At 48.7% G+C, this 23,690-nt stretch overlaps 1 protein-coding gene across 5 annotated transcripts in view; it reads right to left on the reverse strand.

Annotated features, from left to right (window-relative positions):
* The window catches only part of TJP3 (tight junction protein 3), a 35,966-nt gene extending 14,220 nt beyond the window's left edge, over positions 1–21,746 (reverse strand). Inside the window, exons 1-9 of one of the 5 annotated variants that reach the window (XM_066276102.1) lie at positions 21,528–21,746; positions 17,059–17,212; positions 6,389–6,445; positions 6,166–6,275; positions 5,131–5,233; positions 4,557–4,905; positions 3,865–3,968; positions 2,416–2,575; positions 2,019–2,127 (exon numbers count right to left, since the gene is read on the reverse strand). In XM_066276102.1, coding sequence (XP_066132199.1) covers positions 2,019–2,127; positions 2,416–2,575; positions 3,865–3,968; positions 4,557–4,905; positions 5,131–5,233; positions 6,166–6,275; positions 6,389–6,436 — 983 coding nt within the window. In that variant the 5' untranslated portion in view covers positions 6,437–6,445; positions 17,059–17,212; positions 21,528–21,746. The other 4 variants (XM_066276092.1, XM_066276080.1, XM_066276084.1 and 1 more) reach the window with 4 other exon arrangements.
* Positions 21,747–23,690: the final 1,944 nt, after the last annotated feature.

The raw sequence follows: 23,690 nt of genomic DNA on the forward strand, positions 1-23,690 counted from the left end.
ATTCTACCACGTGGTTCATTCACTCCACACGACGCAAAGTACATTTCCCTGGGTCTTTTAAATAAAATCTCCAAGAGATCCTTTTTCATGGCTGTCTAGTATTTCCTGGCAAGGATATGTTATAATCACAATAAAGAGTGGAAGACACTCAACACAATGAGCATTTACTATGGGCTAAGCACACACACGCATTGCCTCCTTTCGTCATTGTTAATTAACACCCTAAAGTACAAAAATAAAAAAGAGTTACCCTAAAGTTCTCTTCTGGCCTCCAAGATGACCCCCAGAGACCCTCGCCTCCTGGTAGTTATGGCCTGCTGTAGTCTCTCTTCTACACTGAACCAAGGTTGGCCTGTGTGACCAACAGAATACAGCGACAGTGAAGGGCTGACACTTTTGATGTTAGGTTCACTGATATTCTCTTAGATCATTCACTTTAGAGAACAGTAAGTACAAGCCCCACCTGGTAATGATTTGAGTCCTCCTGCCAACAGCCATGGGAGTGAACCTGGAATGGATCAACCACCCCCAAAAGCCTACTGCCTAGACAACGTCTCAACTGTGACCTCGTGAGATTGAGAAATCAGGACCACTTAGTTAAGATGCTCACCAATTACTGACTCTCAGAACTTATGGGACATAATAAATATTTATTGTTGTTTCAAGTTGCTAAGTTTGGGGGTAATTTACACAGTGATAGATAACCCTGTATAAATTGCTGTGTAAATTACCCCCTACTCCTCAGGGTGCTGAAAGCTTAGGTGAGGTGCTCATTAGCTAAATAAACCCCAAGTATTGAGCATTTATGCTTTTTTAGACATTGAATTGTATCCCCTCAAAATTCATCTTATGTCCTAACCCCTAATATTTCAGCATGGGATGGTATTTGGAAATAAGATTGTTGTAGATAATAATTAGTAAAGAAAAGGTCATGTTGGAACAGGGTGGGCCCCTGACCCAAGATGACTGGTGTCCTTATAAAATAGAAAAATGTGGACACAGAGACAAACACAGAAGACAGCGAAGACACGCAGGGAGGAGATGGCTGTGCAGGAGCCCAGGAATGCCAGAGGCCATCAGAAGCTGGGAGAAAGGCCGGAACAGATTCTCCCCTGGAACCTTCAGAGGGAGCACAGCCCTGCCAACATCCTGGTTTGAGACTTCTAGTCTCCAAAACGGAGACAATAAATTTCTATTGTCCTAAGCCATCCTGTTTGTGGCACTCTGTTATAGCAGCCACAGGAAACTAATACAAGGTAATTCCAATTTTCCCCTTTTATAAACATCATTATAATGAACACGCATCCTTCAGTCCCCACATACATCCATGGCTATTTTTCCCCCAAGAGAAATCCCTAAAAGGAACTTGCTGAGTGGGTCAAAGAGCTTATGCATTTTTTTTTTTTTTTGTATTTTTTCTGAAGTGAGAAGGTGGAAGGCAGAGATAGACTCTTGCATGCGCCCGACCAGGATCTACCTGGCATGCCCACTAGGGGGTGATGCTCTGCCCATCTGGGGCATTGCTCTGTTGCAACCAGAGCCATCCTAGTGCCTGACACGGAGGCCATGGAGCCATCCTCAGCGCCTCGGCCAGTTTTGCTTCAATGGAGCCTTGGCTGTGGGAGGGGAAGAGAGAGATAGAGAGAAAGGAGAGAGAGAGGGGTGGAAAAGCAGATGAGCACTTCTCCTGTGTGTCCTGGCTGTGAATTTAACCAGGGACATCCACACTCCAGGCCCACACTCTACCACTGAGCCAACCGGCCAGGGCTGGCTTATACATTTTAAGGGTTCTAGGATACATTATGAAATCTGGTCTTTTTGCTTTAAGTCAAGTCATATCTGGTTCTTCCAGTACACAAGAACCAAAAGCCACAAACTGTAGGTAAGAAAGACTATATGTGAATGGAAGCCTCTTCCATGCAGACCACCAGGACTGTACCCTAAAGGCTATTCCAGCTAGAAAAGATATACTCATGTTCCCCTCCTGCTTAACCATTCTGGCCAATGGGGTTACATACACAGGGGAGTTGGTTCGGCTGGCATCGGGACTCTGCTGTCTGTGCTGGGGCGGTGGTGGAACATGGGATGGTGGAGCCTGAGACAGTTCTGAGCCGAGGTCTGAGATGTCTGTAGAGGAGACAGCATCCCATCAGCCATCGTCATGCCTTCCAGACTGGACCCATTTCACAGAGGGGAACATCAAGGCCCCTCTAAGCAAAAGGACCTAGATACCAGAGTCAGGTTTGGCCAGGTAACTCCATTTCTGACTTGCTGTGTGGTCTTGAGTAGTTTCTATCCCTTTCTGAGCCTCTCAGGGCCAGGCTCACTGACTCCAACTTGACCCTGCCCAGTACTCTCGCCTCCCCTGCCTTTCATTCAATACCTTCCCCCAGGGCTTGCCTCCTGGCCTCTCACCCTCCAGGAGGGAGCTGTCACTGTCACTGACAGCTGGTGGGATGTTCACCAAAAACTGCCCTCGGTCTCTGAGCACCAGCAGAGTCAGCTTTCCTTCTGACTTCTCGATTAGTTGCCGTGTGTCACTCAGCGACAGATTCTGGCTGGACACCCCATTGATCTAAAACGAACCAGGAAGGAAGAAAGGACATGAATTAATGAGAGATAGGGGAATACTAGAAACAGACATCTCAAAAGAAAATGATAGAATTAAGATTCCTGTTATGAGAGAAGTCTATGCCAAGAACTAACTTCCACAAGATTCTAGAAACAGACAAATTTTTAAGAACACTAGGGGAAATTAGAAACAGGTTGACTCCCTCATCTCCCTAGAAAGGGAAATTCCTCATGAGACACAAAGACACTAAGACGCATTTCATTAGAAGAGAGGGAGAGGACACTTTAAGATAGTAGAAGGGCCTGACTAGTGGTGGTGCTGAGGCTAGAACATCGGCCTGGGACACTGAGGTCCCAGGGTCGAAACCCCAATGTCGCCAGCCTGAGCACAGGTTTATCCAGCTTCAGTGCAGGCTCACGTGCTGGAGTGCCAGGTTGCCAGCTTGAGTGTGGAATCATTGACATGCTGGAGTAAGGGGTCACTGTCTCAGCTGGAGCCCCCTAGTCAAGGCACAAATGAGAAGCAACCAATGAACCATCAAAGTGCTGCAACTATGAGTTGATGCTTCTTATCTCTCTCTCTCTTAAAAAAAAAAAAGTACTCTAGTACATACTGGAAACAAGCATTTAGAGGCAGATTAGAAACTCAATTTCTAGGAAGGACTTATGTCATTTCTACTCACATCAAATATCCCTTTCTCACATTCTCCCTTGGGAGTGTCTATTTTTCGTAATCCTGGAGATTGTGAGTTCTAGTTCCACACCAAGCTGCTTCTAGTGTTGGCCCAAACCACTAGAAACAGACAATTCCTCAGGCGCACTAGAAATAGATTACTCAGAAGACTCTAGAAACAATCAACTGAAAATGGTTTGGAAATCAAACATTTTCAGAATGTTGATCTGAATGTTGGCATCACTAGAAACAGTTTTTCAGGAGCAGAGTTAGAAGGAAATCAGCTCTTAAGGCAGAGCTGCTCCTCTAAGCCTGGTATCCCGTTAGCACCAACCACCTAGGGCAGGTCTGGGAATCAGCTGTAGTCAGATGACCAATGATTCCAGATACTCGAAAAAGACAACACAAAGGGAGGCACTAAAAACTGACATTTGGCAGTGGAGTAGCAGCAGATGCAGAAAGCAGGGATGGTGAGGGGAGAAAAGGGGAAAGCCATCTCCAGTGTTTGGGAAACCGGCAACAGTGCAGAAGCCAAACAGTTCAGGGCCAGCTCTCAGTGGCACTGATCACTTCTGGCCTTGGTCTCTCTGCCCCACACTCAATAGGAAGCCTGGACTCACCTGTAGAATGAGATCTCCTTCCTGCAGCCCGCGGTTCCGGGCAGCCAGGCCTGAATCCGTGATGTGCTTGATGAAGATCTGACTGCCCAGTTTAACCCCAAACTCTGTGGGGAGAGGAAGGAAACTGAGGCATGGCCTGGGGTCTGGGCTGCCAGGTTCTCTCAAAGTTCAGCCTTCTTGTGTACCCTTGGCCTTCCTGCTACCAGGGCCACTGTCCCACAGGGAAGGGTCCAACTTGGCTCCCTCCCAATCATACAGGGGCTGTTCTGATACTGACAACTTGACAGGACACAGAGTGTCACTGCAGGAATTCTATGTCATTGCACAGGAAGCTCCAGGGAGAATTGTTTCTAGGCTTTGCCAGCTTCCAGAGACACTGCCTTTCTGGCTCACAGAACCCTTCCTCCATCCCCAGAGCCAACAGCGCAGCCTCTTCCATCTCTGACTCTGACCCTCCTGCCTCCCTCTTAGGAGGACCCTGTGATGACACTGGGCTTCTCGGGGAATCCAGGGTCATTGCCACCTCAGTCTGCCAAGTCCCTTCACCACGTGAACTGACATGGCCACAGGTCCTGGGACCAGGATGAGGATGTCTTTGGGGCCGTTATCTTGCCAACCACATACAATAAGGGATTGTCCCTTTGTAGGGACACCAAGCCCCACCGCCATTAACCTGCGTGCAGCCAGCTCACCTTCATTCTCCCTCCTTCGCACCAGCACCGACTTCACTGGTCTCATCTGCACATCCTGCAGTGGAAGCCGTTTGAAGCCAGAAACCAGGGCCAGCCCATTGGCCTCGGAGCCCCAGCTCAGGCTTCTGCACCTATGGTTGCCAGCCTGGCTCCGGCAGCCTGCCCTGGGTCGATGGGAGCGCTCACCCGAGGAGCGGCCAGACCCACTGGATGTATCACCCTCATAGCCCCGGCCATGGTCAGCTTCCTCGAGCCGCCAGGGCACATCCTCATCTGAGTCTTGGTGTCCTGGGCCACAGGGGCTGGCCTTGGTGGTGGGCAGCTGGATTTTCCGGGGACGCTTCACAGTCTATTAGGGGAGGTGGGGGGATAACCAGCTCACTGCTCTGTCTCATCCACTGGGTGGCCCTTGGGGACCCCAGCCACTCTAGGCCTCAATATCCATGCTGTGAAATGGCAACAAGACCCCATTTGCTCACACTCTTACCACCCCTGTGCCACAGGACCAACGGGGCTTGCAGGGGGCAGAGGTGCCCGAGCCAGGGTCTGCCCCTCCCACCCAACCTCCACTCACAATGTTGGCCATCTTATTGCAGGTCTTGAGTATCTGAATGGCAAAGGTGGAGGTGACGCTCTCCATGGACACCCCATTCACCATGACAATCTGGTCCCCTATCCTGAGGGAAAAAGCCGTGTTGCAGAGAGGAGGTCACACACAGGAGCCCTTCTCCCTAGGCCTTCCCTGAAGGCCCTGGCACCTGCTCAGTGCCCACCTTCAGGCAAGGTACCCCTGGTCTAATTCACTGGTGTCTGCAGGCTCACAAAGGCATTTATCCTTCTGGTCCTCAGTTTCCTTATCTATAAAATGGGGCTGCTTGTAGAACCCACTCTAATCATACAATGAGACCATATAAGGGAGACTGGAATTACAAGTGGTGTCTCTATAACCCCCTCACTTTTTTCTCTCAGCTCCTCCTTCCTGCTTTTCTCGCTCCCCACCTGTGTTTCATATTCTTTCTTTCTCTGAAGTTGGTCCCTGATACTGGGCTGAGCCATATCACTCATCAGTCACTTAGGTCCCAGAACCATTTTCCCAAATAACTCCCAGGAGTCTCCTGCCCCCACGGGCTCAGAACACTGGTTCCCCTTCCCTCCAGCCAAAGAGAGGTTTCTAGATCATAGGGATGTAAAGTATAGTACAGAGAATACAGTCAATAATATTGTAATAACTATGTACGGTATCAAGTAAGTACAGTACTAAATTTATCTGGGGGATCACTTTGTAAGTTATATAAATGTATAACCACTATGCTGCTGTATACCTGAAACTAATATAATACTGAATGTCAACTGTAACTGAAAAATGAAAAAAAGGTTTTCAGGACTTTTCAGTCCAGGTGCACCCTGGGGCCACTCTGACCTAGTAACTGCACCAGACGTCCAGGAAGTGCCTTGGGGAGAGTGAGAACTAAATCACTGACCCTGTCCTGCTGCCAGAAGCCCCGTGTTGACAGAGCTAGAAGGCACCAGGCACTTTCCAGCCTCCTGGCTTTGGCCCACACAGGTCCCTCCTCTTGATGTGTCCAAACCGAGCTGCCAGGATACTCACTGCAGCCTGCCCTCAGCCGGTCCTCTGGGTACCACATCGGACACAAACACGGATCCACCAGGCCGGTCTTGGCCACCAGAGATTGCAATGCCAAAGCCCCGGCGGGGGTCCTAAAGGGGAATCAGAGACAGAATGAGCTCTGCTTCCTTCCAGGACAAAGGCTCTCTCATCAGGACCAAACCTTCATTTCCATTGGCACCCCTCAGGGAGAGGGAAGCCTCACCTTGCAGACCGTGGCCGTGTGCTGTTCCCATATGGTCAGCTCCTCCATATCCAACACCTGACAGAAAGAGAACAGGGATGGTGGACATGAGGTCACAGCATGTCTGTTGGAGCACTTGGGGATCCCCCAACCCTCAATGGGGAACCCTGACCTGACATTCCCATGATTTAAGCCCGTGGACAAGTTGCTACCTCTCTTGAGATCTCAACTTTTCCATCTGAAAATGAATTCAAGTCAGTGATTATCAACTGGAAATGATTCTTCTCTCCAATGGACACTTGGTGATGTCTGGAGACATTACAGGTTGTCACAACTGGGGATGCTCTTGGCATTGAGTGCATGGAGGCCAAGGAAGCTGCTCAACACCCCCATAGTTTTCAAGATGGCCCCATCACAGAGAATGGTCCAGAACCAAATGCTGAGAGTGCCCAAACTGAGAAACCCCAGGTAAATGAACCAAATCATATTGGGAGCAAAGAAAAAGTGAGTTCTTGGTATCTTTCCCTCTGGAAAGTCTGGCTTTGCCCCTGGGGGGATCCAACAAGGCCTGCCAGGCAGAGGGAGCTCACTCTGCTCCAGCCATACAGGCCTCTTCACTGTTCCTCCAACGCACCAGGCATGTTCCTGCCCCAGGGCCTTTCCACATGCTATTCCCTCCACCTGAAACTCTCTTCCTACAGCTCTCCACCTGACTACCTCCCTCAACTCCCTCATGTCTCAGCTTAAATGTCACCTCTTTGATGAGGCCTCTCAACCACCTTGTTTAGAACTGTAACCCCCTCCTGCCCCACAACAGACCACCTTCTATGCCTATCCCTGATAGATTGTTCTGTTTCATAGAACTTGTGATCCCTTGATAATCCTTAGATATATTTTTATCTGTTGACTGTCCATCTCCCCCCTCTAGAATACTGGCTCCGGAGGGCAGAGTCTTGTTTATAGTGGAGTCCTGAGTGCCTGATCATAGCAGAGATTCAATAACTATTTACAGAATGGATGAAGTCCTTCCTCTGTTTCAGGCACTTTATATGTCCCATCTCATTAATCCACTCATTGAATCCACTGTTATCCTATATCATAGATGGGGAAACTGAGGCACAGAGAGGTTAAATCACTTGCCACGATAACAGAGCTAACAGAGGGTGGGACTGAGGGATGTGGTGTATGTTATTTTCATACATACCAAGAACACAGCTATTGAAGTACAAGTTCCCAGGCTAGCACACCCTGGGAGAAAGGGGGACATGGGGTCTGGCTCCCATCCCTTACCTCTTGCCTTCTGCCAGGCTGCCCTGCTCCCTGGGTTTCTTATAAAAATGACTCCCCCTCCCCAGTTTGTCACAGCACAGTTCAAGATCCCTTTGGCCCAAGACCCCTTCACAGATGCACTCCAGTGACTTTTCTTAGAGGTTCCCAGGAGAGCAGCCTTCCTGACTCTCAACAGTGGGAAAAGAGAGCAGAGGAGAGAGAAAAAAGGATGAGGAAGGGGTCTCACTCTTTGCCCTGCAGTTCCCAGGTAAACAGGTCAGTGCTCACAATCAAGCCTCAAATCCCTTGTCTGCCCTTTGCTGGCCTCTCCCAGCCTTAGTTTCCTTATCTGCAAAATGAGTACCCCCACCCCTGCCACCATCACCCAAGGCTGAGGTGCAGGAGGGGAATATGGAGTCAGAGGGAGGCTAGAGCCTCAGAGATGACAGTTATTGTAAGAAGTAGCAATGATGGCCTTTCTCTGAATCATTTTAGTAAGCAACACTATTCAGTTCCAGCAGCCAGCCAGCACTGTCCTCATACTCATTCATTTCATCCTGAATGACCTTAGGAAGTGGTACTACTACTCTACCTTACAGGGGAGGAAAGGGAGGAACAGAGAGGATCAATAACTTTCCACTGGTGAACCTTGGCAGCCTGTCCCATGCCTTCGCTCTTAACCACCCGCCCAACACATTGTTTTTATTTCTTTTCCTCTGAACTTATTTTTCAAAACAGAATCTTTTTACTTGCTTTAATTTTATGCTTTATGTCACTAAATGTCCCCCCCATTTTGATTTCTTGGCCTTATTTTAAGAAATAGCCCCCAACCCTGGCCAGGTAGCTCAGCTGGTTAGAGCATCATCTCAATATGCCAAGGTTGCGGGTTCAATTCTAGATCAGAGTCAACAAATAAATGCATAGATAAGTGGAGTAACAAACTGATGTTTCTCTCTCTCTCTCTCTCTTCCTTACTCTCTCTCTAAAAAATAAATCAATAAACAAACATTTAAAATAAAGAAGAAGGAAAACAAGCAGCCACCAGGGAGCCAGAGTCCCTGAGAGGTGGGAGGACAAGTGCAGGTGTCCCAGGCTTGGCCCAGCTTATATAGGTTCACCTTCATGAGTACTGGAGGCCTCCAGGGGGTCAACCTTAACTCCTCAGCCCATCTCAGTTTGGTTCACCTCCAAACCATTTCCCTGGCTGTCACTGTGCCTGGGACACACTCTCAGGATTGGCACACTGCTGGCCCTGCCACTTGGGTCTCAGATCAAACGCTGCCTCCTCAGGGGGCCCTCCTTTGTTAGCTAATTTCCCTGGGCACCCAATCACTCCTCTTTGTTTTATTTCCTATGTTTTATCCATGGAATCCAAAATATATTTATTTTATTTTATAATTTGTTGACTTTAGAGAGAGAGGAAGGGGAAGAGAGAGAGAGAGAAACATCAATTTGTTGTTCCATTTATTTACGCATTCACTGATTCCTGTATGTGCCCTAACTAGGGATCAAACCTCGCAACCCTGGCATATTGGGATGATGCTTTAACCAACTGTGCTACCCAACCAGGGCTAAAAACATTTTAAATTATCCTGTTAGATCATCAGTTTGGAAGTGTCTAGTCTTTCCTCTTGGACTGTGTCCCTGGGTACTCTGGTGATGGCCATCAGCCTCTGCTGGGCCCTCCTTTCCAGGCCTTTGCACAGCGCTGTACTCCCTGGCAAACTCCTATCCATCCTTCACACCTCCAGTGCCACTGTCTCTTCCTCCAGGAAATAAGTCCTTGATGCCCCCCCCCATCCCTGATTATTGAAACTTGGGATGTCCCAGTCCACCTGTCTGCCTTATACCCCTCCAGTCTGGGGGCTCCTGGTAGGCAGGAATGGGGCTCCTGGGATCCCAGCATTGTTCCCAACAAACAGGCTCTGCAAAGTTTGAGAAATGGATGAATGGTGGAATAAAAGACAGATTCAGCCAGAAACCCAACTAGGTAGGTACAGAGTAGCTAGACCCCCTCAGACTGCTCCCCAAGGTGACCTCTGGAGAGGATGGGGCCTAGACCTTCCTCCCATCCTTCCTCAACCTCCCTTGGAGCTGGACACAAACACTGGAGAGGAGAGATAACCAGAGGAACAGGTCCTATCAAATCAAATAGCCCCCAGCAAGTGGCTCCCAGGCTGCAGTCCTCTCTACCCTTCGCAATCCCACCTCCAGGAACAATGGCAAGAGGAGGGACAAGGGGCACAGAGTTGGTGAGGGGATTCTGGGAGCTGTTCCTGCAGCCTAGGAGTAGGTGGCAGAAACCAGAACTGCCTGGTCCTTAGGCCTCAGGCAGTGTGGCCTCAGAGATCCAAGTACCCCCTACTGCTTCAATCTACCCCTCTGGGCTGATCTAAAACCCAGTAGGTACCTTGTGTGTGAGTCAACTGAAGCTCCACCCTGGAAGGTGAAGTCCACCCAGATAGAGACACAGCGATCTCATTCCCCCAACCCAGCCAATTTACTGGAGTGTAAAGGGGGTTTCAACCCCTGACAGCTATCTCTGTCCAGTCATGCAAGTTTATAGCTCTGTGTACAGTAGGAACTAAACACATGGAGGTTCCCTCTCCAGCAGCCTTCATCAAAAGCCACCCAGACCACAGATGAAGTCATGCCAACAGTTTTACCATTAATGCTCAAGATTAACTTTGCCAAATACTCCTGGGAACAGGGTGTAAACGTTTTTCCTGAGCACCTACTACATGCCAGGCGCTTAAAACACATTTCCTTTTAAAATCCTGTCTCCAACCCTCTTTAAAATGACGGTCACCTGTTTTATAGATGCAGTATGGAGAGGCGCTGGCTCACTGGCCCAAAGTTACACGGAAAAATCGGAATTTGAACACATTTCTAGCGAGTAATGGAGGCAGCTTTTGGCGTCGAGGGGCGCCAATGCGTCTCGCAGTGCAGCCTCGGGCTGGCCTCCGCACGCCTCTGAGCCTCAGTTTCCCCATCTGTTACATAGGCAGAGGGTGATGGGATCCTGGGTCCAATCGGTCCCACCTCAGTTTAACTGCCTCCCTCTCCCGCCCTCGGCGGGCTACTCGCCTGGAATCTCACCGCCATGGTCCACTCTGGGGCTCTCCAGCGCCCCTGTCCCTGGGGAGTCTGGAAGCAGTCAATCTGTTCCCACCCTCGGGTGAGGTGAGAGGCTGGGAGGGTCGCGGTGGAGTGAGTGCCCGACACTCGCCCTCCACCCGCCTTCTCCGCCGCTTGAGGCTGCACCTGCCTGCCTTCCTCCGGCGCGTCCCTTACCGGCCCCGCCCCCGCCCCGACACGCCTTCGGGACGCCTCGGAGGCCGCCTTCACCGCCACCCCCCACTCCCAGCTGCCACACCACAGGATCCAGGCCCTGGGTGGTAAGTACTGAACGGGTTTTCCACCTAGCCGAACACTAGCTAGTGACCGAAACTAGAGACAGGCCAGGCGCGGCTGCAAGGAAGACCCGGCAGAAATAATAGCAATCAATGTTCGGAAAGGAGCTATAATTCAGTAGATTTTCTATCACAAAGGGACACATGTTGAGGTTCAGTTGGGATGCCTAACAGAGCCGAAGCTAGTTGAGAGCTCGAGACCTACGGAGTATAGGGCTGGTCTTTCTGGAGTCACTCCAAGGAGGTTTACTCCATTTCACAGACGAGAAACTGAGGTCGAGAGAGGACATCAGCACGGACTTTCTAAAAATGCACAGCTGTCCTTACTGGGGCCTGGCTCTGTCTTCACACCCAACACTGGGTTGGGCCCCCAGCAGAGGAGGGCGCGGCAGACGGAAATTCCTCAGGTTCCTGGGAGTAAAGGTCGGACTTCCTTCTCCTCACTTAGCCTTGCCTCACCTTCACGAACCCCTGTTCCTAAGGTAAGGTAAAGGAAGGACCTCACCAGGGCAGGAAACCCCCTACCCTGGGCTAAGTGAGGGAGAAGTCACCTGGGTGGGTGGAGCTGATGGTGGCTCCACCCACATTCCTTTCTGCTTTAAAAATATATATATCTCCCTGAAGCTCAGCTCATCCTGAACCCCATTTCACCCCAACGTTGAAAGGGCATATCTGGGTATAGTCACCCTTTCCAGCCTCATCCAGTGAAGATTGTGCAGAAAGAAACCCTAGACTGTGGGAAAGGGGAAGACAGAGAGGAAAGTGAGAGATTAGGGAAGGCTTCCTGGAAGAGGGGGCATTGCAACTGGAGGAGGTTTTTGTTTTTGTTTTTATTCATTTTTTTGAGAAGGGGGGAGGAGCAGGAAGCATCATCTCCTGTATGTGCCTTGACGGGGCAAGCCCACTGTTTCGAACCAGCAACCTCAGTATTCCAGGTTGACACTTTATCCACTTATGCCACCACAGGTCAGGCTGCAACTGGAGTTTTGAATGTTGAACAAGAATTGACAAGTGAAAAAGACAGACAAAATTAAAGTATTTGAGTCCCCCAAAGCTGACTTCTCACTCCTCTTGACTGAGTTTCTCTCCAAAAATACTAGTCTGGAAACACTAGTCAGCCAGAATCATCCCCTCGAGGGTCCCCAAATTCCACCAAAGCCATAAACCTTTGCAGAAGCCCCTTCTGAAGACTTATTTGTACCTCAGGGCTGGACGGGAAAGCTTAGCCTTTCCCAATGTGTGACTTTCAGCTATCAATAGACGGCACAGAAAATCATTTTAGTTAAAACAAATTAAAATACAAACATTTTTAAATAGCTATGTATATGTTTTAATGGGTCATGGGAAAAATGTAAGTTCCCCACTGGCAAATGCACATAGGGATTTGTGACTTACTTAGGAGGACTTACTGATTGGGACACAAGTTTGGCAAGTTGGACAAGTGGCCTAGAGGTGACTGAAGCAGGGCTGGGTGGGGGGCATTCTGAATTCCTACACTCAATGCCACCCAATCTCAGTGCCATTATCTAGAGAATAAATGTATTGAATCCACGGAAATGAGACTACTGGCTCACACTTTTTGAGTGCTTCCTTCACTCTAGCCAGTTACACGTGATATTCATGTGCCCATTTTGCAGCTAAGAAAACTGAGGCCAGATGAGTCAAGTGGCAGTCTAACCAGCAAGAGCTGAATTTGTCTGTTTGACCCCATACCCCTCACTATCAGTACCTCTCACTGGAGGGTGATTCTGCCTCCAGGGAACACTGGACAATGTCTGGGGACATCTGTGGTTGTCACGACTGGGGGTATTCCTGGCATCAGGTGGGTGGAGGCCAGGGATGCTGCTCCACACCCCACAGTTCCAAAGATGGTCCCCACAGAGAGCGGACTGACTTCCAAATGTCAATAACACTGCAGTAGAGACACCCTACTCTAAACCCTTCTTGAAAAGAAGGCAACCACCTCTGGACACATGGTCTTCCTCCAGTAACTCACCACTCTGATCTCACATTTTCATGTCCCACTCAAGAGCACCCAACAGCTCCCTAGTACTCATCAGATGACCCTATACTCAAGGGCACTGGCCTTCATCCCCCCATTCCCCTGACCCCTGACCTTCAGGTCACTATAAGGAATTAAAAATCTGCTTTTTAACAATCTATTTTATTCATGTTTTCATTTTTCCATTCACTAACAAAAATGTTCCAAGCCTTGGCCAGGTAGCTCAGCTGGTTAAAGCATCATACCCACACTCCAAGGTTGTGGATTCGATCCCCGGTCAGGGTACTTACAAGAACCAACCAATGGGCCCTGGCCGGTTGGCTCAGTGGTAGAGCGTCGGCCTGGCATGCAGGAGTCCCGGGTTCGATTCCCGGCCAGGGCACACAGAAGAGGCGCCCATCTGCTTCTCCACCCCTCCCCCTCTCTTTCCTCTCTGTCTCTCTCTTCCCCTCCTGCAGCCAAGGCTCCATTGGAGCAAAGTTGGCCCGGGCACTGAGGATGGCTCTGTGGCCTCTGCCTCAGGCGCTAGAATGGCTCTGGTTGCAGGGGAGCAATGCCCCAGATGGGCAGAGCATCGCCCCCGGGTGGGCATGCCGGGTGGATCCCGGTCAGGCGCATGTGGGAGTCTGTCTGACTGCCTCCCAGTTTCCAACTTCAGAAAAATACAAAAAAAAAAAAAAAAAAAGAACCAACCAATGAATAGATAAATATGTGGAACAACAAATTGATTTTTCTCTCTCTAAAATTAATAGATTTTTAACAAATTAATGTTTCAAGCCCCTAGTATGCACTAAGTGCATGAAGAAGTGATGGGGACCAACTTCCCGCCTGAAATTGCAGTGCCAACTTCAACCAGGCAAGGACAGGGCAGGTGAGGCATGAGGGGTGAGGGAAGAATGCAGGGGAATGTGAGGTCCTGGAAGTGCTCGCCGGATGAACTTGCTTGGCCCCTTCTGAGCGTATATGGGGAAACTGAGGCCCAGAGAGGGCAGAGGCTGGGCTGAGGTCCCCCGAGTGTCAACTGCCAGGAGGTGTAGGAGTCTGGGGGCTTTACTCCTGGGTTTGGGATCTCCCTGCTGGAAGCGGTTTTGCTGTGCTTAGGGTGAGGTCTCTGTGGCCTAACAGGTTGGACCAGAACCCAGGAATGTCCTGAAGCAGTTCTGCATCCTGTCTGGGCTATGGTTCAATCATCAGTGGTTCTTGTGTGCCCACTGTTTACATACAGAACTGACAAAACAGACTCAGTCCCTGCTCTAAAGAAAGCCCAAGATCTTCAGGGGAGATAGACAGTAATAGAATCATTACAAAACATAAGTAAAAAGTACAACCTAGACTTCTGAGTGTATTGGCAGAGAGACATGAACTTGGCTGGAGGTTCAGGGATGGCTTCTCTGAGGAGGTGGCACATGAGATGAGAATTGAATTAGTAGAAGTAACCTAGGTGAGAGGGACCTAGGCAGAGAAACAGATGTAAAGGAGATGAGGGAGGAACCATGGGGATATCTGGAGGAAAGTATTATAGGTGGAGTGAACTGTACATGCAAAGACCTTGGGGCAGGACCAGTGGTGGGATTCAGCAGGTTCACACTGGTTCGGCAGAACCAATACCTAATTTTTTGTTGATTTCAGAGAACCGTTTGTTAAAATAGCACTTGTAATCAGGGTTCTCTCTAAGCTGCCCAATGTGGAAATCACAAATTTATATTCCTTACTCATTTTTAACGTTCATCTGTGCAACAGCATATTCTGAGTGCCTGTAGTAATGTTCATTCTGTCCATAGGTGAAAAAATTGCAAGTGAGGACGCCAATCAAGAAGCAATATGGGCCCTGGCCGGTTGGCTCAGCGGTAGAGGGTCGGCCTGGCGTGCGGGGCACCCGGGTTCGATTCCCGGCCAGGGCACATAGGAGAAGCGCCCATTTGCTTCTCCAGCCCCCCCCAGCCTTGGAGCAAAGATGGGGATGGCTCCTTGGCCTCTGCCCCAGGCGCTAGAGTGGCTCTGGTCGCGGCAGAGCAACGCCCCAGAGGGGCAGAGCATCGCCCCCTGGTGGGCAGAGCGTCGCCCCTGGTGGGCGTGCCGGGTGGATCCCGGTCGGGCGCATGCGGGAGTCTGTCTGACTGTCTCTCCCCGTTTCCAGCTTCAGAAAAATACAAAAAAAAAAAAAAAAAAAAAGAAGAAGCAATATGGTGGCATGACCAGGTGGCGGCGCAGTGAATAGAGCATCACACTGGACTGCAGAGGACCCAGGTTTGAAACCCCAAGGTATCTGGCTTGAGCACGAACTCATCTGGCTTGAGCGCAGGTTTACCAGCTTGAACGTGAGGTTGCTGGCTTGAGCGTGGGATCATAGACATGACCACATGGTCACTGGCTTGAGCCCAAAGGTTTCTGGCTTGAAGACCAAGGTCGCTGGCTTGAGCAAGGGCTCACTCACTCTACTGTAGCCCCCCAGTCAAAGCACATTTGAGAATCAATGAACAACTAAGGTGCTACAACAAAAAATTAATGCTTCTCATCTCTTTCCCTTCCTGTCTGTCTGTCCCTATCTGTTCTTCTCTGTCTCTGTCATAAAAAAAAGAAGAAAAAAAGAAGCAATATGGTGGTCCTGGACAATAATAGAGCATCAGCCTGGCATGTAGATGTGCCAGGTTTGATTCCCAGTCAGGGCACACAGGAGAAACGACCGTCTGCTTCTCCACCCATCTCCCTTTCTCCCTTCTCTCTCCCTCTCTCTCTCTCTCTCTCTCTCTCTCTCTCTCTTCTCCTCCCACAGCCATGGCTCAGTTGGCTTACTTCAAGCTTCTAGAAAGATCTACAAGCCCTTCTCACTTTCCCTTTCCTCCTACATCAAAGTGCTGTCACTGAGGTGCACTAGGACCTCATGTTGCCAATGCCTGGGACATTGCTCAGTCCAGAATCTGCCCTTCCTCCAACCCAGCACCCTCCTTCTCTTCCATACTTTCTCCTCAAATCTATGACCCAGTCCAGCCATGAGGAAAGCATCAGAACAACCCAAGTGAGGGTGTTCCACAGAACCCCCCACCAGCCCCTCCAGCCAGTGAAGGTCACAGAACAAGGGAAGTAGAGACAGAGGAGACATGCAGACTGAATACACTGAGGGATCCTGGATGGGGTACCAGGCCAGAAAAGAGACATTAGTAGAATCTGATTACTACCTGGAGTTTACTGAGTGGTGATGTAGCAATGTTGCTTTCTTAGGTTTCACAAATATACATCAATGTACATGGCAAATGTCATGTACAATGTTAAGATTGAGGCGGCCTGACCTGTGGTGGCACAGTAGACATAGTGTCGACCTAGAACACTGAGGTCTTGGGTTCGAAACTCTGGGCTTGCCCAGTCAAGGCACATATGGGAGGTGATGCTTCCTGCTCCTCCCCCGCTCTAAATTCTAAAATGAATAAATAAAAATCTTTTTAAAAAATTAGGAGTAAACCAGATGAGGAGTATATGGGCACACTCCAAATTATATCTACAACTTTTCTGTAAATTTAAAATGATTCCAAAATACAATGTTTATTAAAAAAAAAAAAAAAAAAAAAAAAAGGCAACATCTTACAGGGCCTCCAGATTTGGTCTCCTTAGTCTCCAGCTTCCCCCCAAGCCTGTCTTCCCTCCCGCCCAGCAGAGGACGCCTGTGAGCACCTGAATCAGGTCCCTACTCTGTTTTCAGCCCTGCAGGGCTCCCAGTTCCTGAGGGAAAAATCGAGTCCTCCACAAGGCCCTGCACCACCGGTCCTCACCTCTGCCCTCTCTCCTCCTCACTCTGCTTCCGCCACACAGGCCTTGTCTCTGTTCCTCTAGCAGGTCAGGCAGGGTCCTGCCCAGTGATGGGATTCAAGTAATTTAACAATTGGATCTCTGCCCTAATGACCACTTTAAATATATTAAAAAATGATATACCAAAAGGTAGTTTATTATTTCATGCATTTAATACTTAAATAAGAACAATAAAAGAGGTACACAAAACTAGATTATAGCCTGACCTGTGGTGGCAGAGTTGATAAAGCACCAATCTGGAACGCTGAGGTTGCTGATTCGAAACCCTGGGCTTGCTTGGTCAAGGCACATATGGGAGTTAATGCTTCCTGTTCCTCCCCTCCTCCTCTCTCTCTCCTTTCCAAAATGAATAAGTAAAATCTAAATAAAACAAAAACAAAAAACTACATTATAAGAGTTCTAAAATTTAAATGAAAAATATTAAATAATACCTGGCAAAAAAACAATAAAACTATTGTTTAAGATATTTCCAGCCTGGCCTGTGGTGGCACAGTGGATAAAGCATCTACCTGGAATGCTGAGGTCACTGCTTTGAGACCCTGGGCTTGCCTGGTCAAAGCACAAATGGGAGTTGATGCTTCTGGCTCCTCATTCTCTCTCACTCCTTTCTCTAAAATTGAATAAAAATCTAAAAAAAAAATGTCCATATTGCTTCTATTTTTTTCCTTAAGTGAGAAATGGGGAGGCAGAGAGGCAGACTCCTGCATGCACCCTAACTGGGATCCACCTGGCAAGCCCCTACCAGGTGATGCTCTGCCCATTTGGGGCCTTTGCTCCATTGCTTGGCAACTGAGCTATTTTAGCGCCTGAGAGGAGGCCATGGAGACATCCTCAGCACCTGGGGCCTCCTCCAAAACTGTCTATATCAAGGTCCTGTCCTGCACAGCGCAAGCGGTAAGACCCTGACGCTCGTCACATTTCTTTTATTTTTAATGTTTATTTTATTAATTTTAGAAAGAAAGTGACTGAGCTGTGGTGGTGCAGTGGATAAAGTGTCGACCTGGAACACTGAGGTTGCCAGTTCAAAACCCTGGGCTTTCCCGGTCAAGGCGCATATGGGAGTTGATGCTTCCTGCTCCTCCCCCTCTTCTCTCTCTCTAAAAATGAATGAATAAATAAAAATTTTAGAGAGAAAGGAAGGGAGACAGACAGACAGGAATATCGATCTGATTCTGTCTGTGCCCTGACCAGGGATCAAACTGGTAACCTCTGTGTTTTGGGACAATGCTCTGACCAACTGAGCTATCCAGCAAGGGTACCTTATTTTTTTACTTTCCTCTTTATTTTTTTAGAGAGAGAAAGGAAGGGTGAGAGAGAAAAAGAAAGAGAGAAAGATCAATCTGTTGTTCCACTCATCCATGCACTCATTGGTTGACTCCTGTATGGGTCTCAACTGGGGATCGAACCCACAACCCTGGGATATCAGGATAACGCTCTACTCAGCTGAGCTACCTGGCCAGGTTCATACAGTCTCTGTTTTCAGTCTGGCCTCTGTACCGGTAACGGGCCAGTTGCCCTCTGACCATTGCCATTAAAAGTCCCTAGTTATCCCCAAATTGAACAGTCTTTATCTGTTCTGTGGCTACACCTGCCACATCTGAAATCTACCCTCTTGGAATACACAGCACTTGCCTTTCTACTCTGTTCAGAATATTAGGTGGCTGCCAATGAGCTATTTATTCATTTATTGAGCATCTACTGCATGCTAGGCACAATTCTAGGCATGGGGGATACTATAGTGGTAGAGCTCACCAACCAGCAGAGAAAATGGACTTTCAACAAATAGACCCACCAATGAATGTGCAGTGAATGAGCTGTGGCTTCAGCTCAGGAACATTCAGTAGCTCCCGAGCATCTGTTCAAAGCATATTTATTGAGCATTGATTAATGCCAGATTTGGGCATACCCTCCCAAGTCATCTGTGTTTCTTATCACCTCTGAACTATTTTACAACCTTGTAAATGGTAGGAAACTGGTGATATTGCAAACGATACTTGTCCATAGAAATGCAAATGAATTTGTCAGTGGTGACCATAGATTATTGCCCTGTAACTATTGATCAGTTTTGAATTCATTTGTAAATTCATTTATGCATTCTTAATGCGTGTGTGTGTGTGTGTGTGTGTGTGTGTGTGTGTTGTTTCTTTATACTCTTCCTTGAACAGGCTGTAAAAACTTACTGGTCCCCACATTAATTAGTTAAGTAAACTCATAAAGCGCCTGTTTTATGTTAATATGAGAGTCATGCTTTTACCTTTTGAGGAAAAGAAATGATCCTATAACACTAACAGCCTTTACACCAGTATCCAAGGCTCCCTGCTCAGATTTCTACCTACCTCCCAGTTACTTGTCCCACTCACCTATTAAAATCTCCAAGCTCCAGAACATTCTACCACTTTTTTTCCTAATCTCCCTGGACCCCAATCTATTTCTTACACATCAGTAAATGCTGTGGTTCTACCAAAATCTTCCCAGAATCTGCCCATTTCTTCCCTCTCTGCTTCATCTGGTGGAGTCCCATCATTGCCCACCTGGACCAATGCAGTCAACTCAGCCCTGGTCCCCTGTTCTTGCCCTCTCCTCTCAGTCTGTCCTCCCTACAGTCACCAGAGGACACCTGTGAACATCTGAGTCAGGTATGGTCCCTCCTCTGCCCACAGCCCTTCAGGACTCCCATCTCTTAGCATCAAAAGCCAAGTTCTCCCCAAGGCCCACAAGGCCCTGCTTGACCTGCTCTGTGTCCTCCCTGTCCTCCCCTTCTCCGTCTCTCCTCCTTGCTCACTCTGCTCCAGCCACCCAGGCCTCCTTCCTGTTCTTCCAACCCACCAGGCACAATTCTGCCCCGGGGCCTTTCCACATGATGTTACCTTTGCTTGGAATGGCCCAAGTACTTCCTTCAAGTCTGCTCAAATAAATCTCCCTAATCTTTATTTAAGATTGTAAAATACCTACCCACCTGTTTCATTCCTATTTTTTGTACCTCTTTTTTTTTTTTTTTGAGAGAGAGAGAGAGAGAGAGGAAGGGAGAGTCTTATACCACTTTTAATTCTGTTTTCCTGTGAGATTGACCACCTTCTGACCCAGGATACAATTTAGGATACAGTTTACTTCCTTATTATGTCTCTTGTTTCTCCTCTGTCTTCCTCCACCAAAATATAAGCCCACAAGATCAGGGACCTTTGCTGAATCCCCAAAGCCTAGAACAGCACCCAGCACACAGTAGGTGCTCCATAAATGCATATTCAGTCCCTGGGCAGTCCCTCCTCCCAATCATGTCTCCCACTAACCTCAGCCCATTCCAAAGGGTGTCAGGCTCCACCCTGAGCAAACACTGCTCCCTGGCACGGGGCCAGGCTAAGGAGGAAGAACAGGATCCCACTCTCCACTGTGAACTTGCTCCAGAATTCAGGGCCTTGTGGAAGCACTGAGCCAGGAAGGCAGGACACTTATAAGATGCTGAGCCTGGGGCTTCAGTCAGGGAGCACAGGCAGCCCCCAGATCTCCCTGCTCCCTACATTTTGACTCCTATCTGCCTCATGGCCCTACTTTACTTTGCAGGCCAGTGCAAGTGGTTGTCCTCTCTGAGCCAGAGTTCAACCTCTATAAGACGAGAAGGTGCTGGCTCAGCATTCTGAGCTTTGATTTTGAGTGGGACACCTCTTCCTGCAACCCCCACATGACTGAGCATCTACGACCAGCCCCATCGTTGTTGCTTTCAGCAACCCTGCTACATGATGACTCTTATACCCATTTTACAGAGTGGGAAACTGAGTTCCAGTTAGAATAAATGGCTGGAGGGTATCTCAGTCAACCCCACAACCCCCCAAATCTCAAGCCTCCCTGATTCCTGGGAGCTCTGTGACATGCTGCCCTAGCGTGATCCCAAATGCCAGGCCTACTCTGTGCCCCATGTCTCAGATGCCCATGCCTTCCCAATCCCAAGAGACCTACTAGGTCCTGGACAGACAGACTTGAGGTGCAATCAGACACTGGCTCCCAGAAAGTTCCTTTTGTCCTGCACTTCTGGGAGCAAATGACCCAGAAAAATGTCTTGCCACCTGACCCCTCTCCTCTTTAGGTTCCAGGCTTCCTTCGCCCAGAAACCATCCTGGCTCCTTGCCCACAGCCTGCTCTGGGGACTGTTTTGACAACCGTCCGCTTGCCCTAGCCCCTGACCGCATTTCTCTGGGAGATTTTACCTGGAGAAGGAATCCAGAGAAACAAAGGAAAGCGACCCAGGGACCTGCAGCTTCTAGCAGCGGCAGGAGGTCCATGAAATTGTTGGAAGACCTGGGGGTCTCTTCAGAAGCTCCAGGAGGCCCCCAAATTGACCAGGTGCCAAGCTGCCCCACCTGCAACTTCCTTGCCTGACTTCCGGTTCTCATTTTGGAGAATCAGAGAGACCAACCCGTGCCCCCTTGGCCCCTTAGCACCACCTGGGCCAACAATGACCCTTTTAGGTCTCTGGCTCTGATATCCTGGGCAGGCTGCCAGGGGCAGTAACTGCTAGCCAGATAATCCTTTAGAAACTATGTCAAATGCCTATGCAAGAGTGTCAGTTTCCTGCTTTCCGGGGAGCTGGGGGGGAGCGAGGTGATCTGGGGTCCCGGGTCGCTACAGTGAGGACTCTGGTCCTGACAATGGCCTTGGGATGGTGGGCAGAGCAGGGACTTACCTGTCTAGGAGGCTGAGTGGCCTCTGGGCAGATAGCAGGAGCCAGGGCTTGGGTGCCCTCCTGGCATGGGGGTGGGGAGGGAGCCTGAGGTTTGAGCTCTGGCCTCCCCACCTGTTTGTTCAATTTTTTCTTTCTTGTGGCGGCAACAGGCTAGCAGGTTCTGTGCCAGGTGGAACCAGCGCGGCAACAAGCGACATGCACAGGCAACTGGCAGTGTGAGACAGGGAGGCTGGTTGGGTTAGTGGCTCTGTCGTAAGGTACTCTCACGTGGGAGCAGCTGGCCTTAACCCCTGCTTGCCCAGAAGCCAGGGACACAGAGTCCTGCCTTGCTTGTGCCATTCACCCCTGAGCTCTTGACTGGGACCAGCAATTAAAGGCAAGCCCTTGAGAAAGATTTGTTGAATAAATTAAGGAATAAATGAATGAAACTCCTTCTGGCTCCTCCCCTCTCCCCTCTGCTCTCTTTGCAGCCAGAACTGCCCACCAAGCCTTTGCACTTGCTGTGCCTTCCGACAGACATGCCATCTCATCAATTGTGGTAGGGCTGGCTTCTTCCCACCCTGCAGATCCAAGAGGAGATTCTGCTTCTGTGCTGCAAGTTGAGCAGCCGGACTCCTGTGCCAAGAATCTTTATTCGTTTCTCAGCTGGGTACCTTTGGGTCTCAGTTTCCTCATATAAGAAATGAGAAAAACACTAGTATTTACCTCCTAGGGGAGTTTTGAAGGGTAAGTAAATGAATGAATATCCATAAAGTGCTTTGAACAGGACAGGGCACAAAGTAGGTCCACATCTTTTAGCCACTACCCACAAGTGACTGGTCTGAATGAATGAGATGTGGTTAAGTGAAAAATACACGTCAGGTTCGGAGGATGCAGTACCCAAGAGAATATAAAATAGCTCGTTATTTTTTTTTACTGTTTTTTAAATTTTATTTATTGATTTTAAAGAGAGAGAGAGAGAAATATCGACTTGTTCCACTTATTTATGCATTCATTGTTTGATTCTTTTTTAATATTTAGAAAAATTTTAGAGAATTTATTCATTTTAGAGAGGAGAGAGAGAGAGAGAGAGAGAAGGGGGAGGAGCAGGAAGCATCAACTCCCATATGTGCCTTGACCAGGCAAGCCCAGGGTTTCAAACCAGCAACCTCAGAGTTCTAGGTCAAGGATTTATCCACTGCGTCACCACAGGTCCATTGGTTGATTCTTGTATGTGCTCTGGCCAGGGATCAAACTGGCAACCTTGGCATATGGGGACGACACTCTAACTGAGCTACCACACCAGAGTTGATAGCTCTTTATTTTGAATATCTACTCTATATTGAAATGATAATATTTTGGACATGTTGGGTTAAATGCAATATATCATTAAACTAATCTCACCCATTTCTGTTTCGCCATTTAAATTGTGCTTACTAGAAAATTTTAAATAATGTTTAAGATTATTTTAGGTGAAAGGAGGGAAGATAGTAAGACAGATTCTTGCATGCACCCCAACTGAGATCCACCTGGCAACCCACCTGGCAACCCCGTCTAGGACCGATAATTGCAACTGAGCTATTTTTAGTACCTGGGCCGACTCACTCAGACCAACTGAGCTATTCTCAGCGCCTGGGCCAATGCAGGAACTAATTGAGCCACTGGCTGCAGGAGAGGAAGATGGAGAGAAAGGGGAGAAGGAGGAAAATAGAAGCAGATGGTCGCTTCTCCTATATGCCCTGGCCAGGAATTGAACCCAGGACATCCATATGCTGGGCTGGTGTTCTCTCTACTGAGCCACTGGCCAGGGCCATGTTTAAGATTTTAAATATAAATTGGCCTGTGTTGGGCCCTGGCCAAGTGGCTCAGTGGATAAAGCATCAACCTGGCATGTCACAGGTCACGGATTCTACCCTGGTCTGGGCACATAGGAGAAGCAATGAGTGCACAAGTAAATGGAACAACTAAGGGAAATAGGAGAATTGATGCTTCTCTGTCTCTTTCTTCCTCTCTCTCAAATCAATGAAAAAAAATTTGAAATTAAAAAAATAATAAGTCTGACCTGTAGTGGCACAGTGGATAAAGCATTGACCTGGAACACTGAGGTCGCTGGTTCAAAACCCTAGGCTTGCCTGGTCAAGGCACATATGGGATTTGATGCTTCCTGATCTTTCCCCCTTCTCT

This window comes from Saccopteryx bilineata, chromosome 1 (assembly GCF_036850765.1).
Source record: "Saccopteryx bilineata isolate mSacBil1 chromosome 1, mSacBil1_pri_phased_curated, whole genome shotgun sequence".
NCBI lineage: Eukaryota > Metazoa > Chordata > Mammalia > Chiroptera > Emballonuridae > Saccopteryx > Saccopteryx bilineata.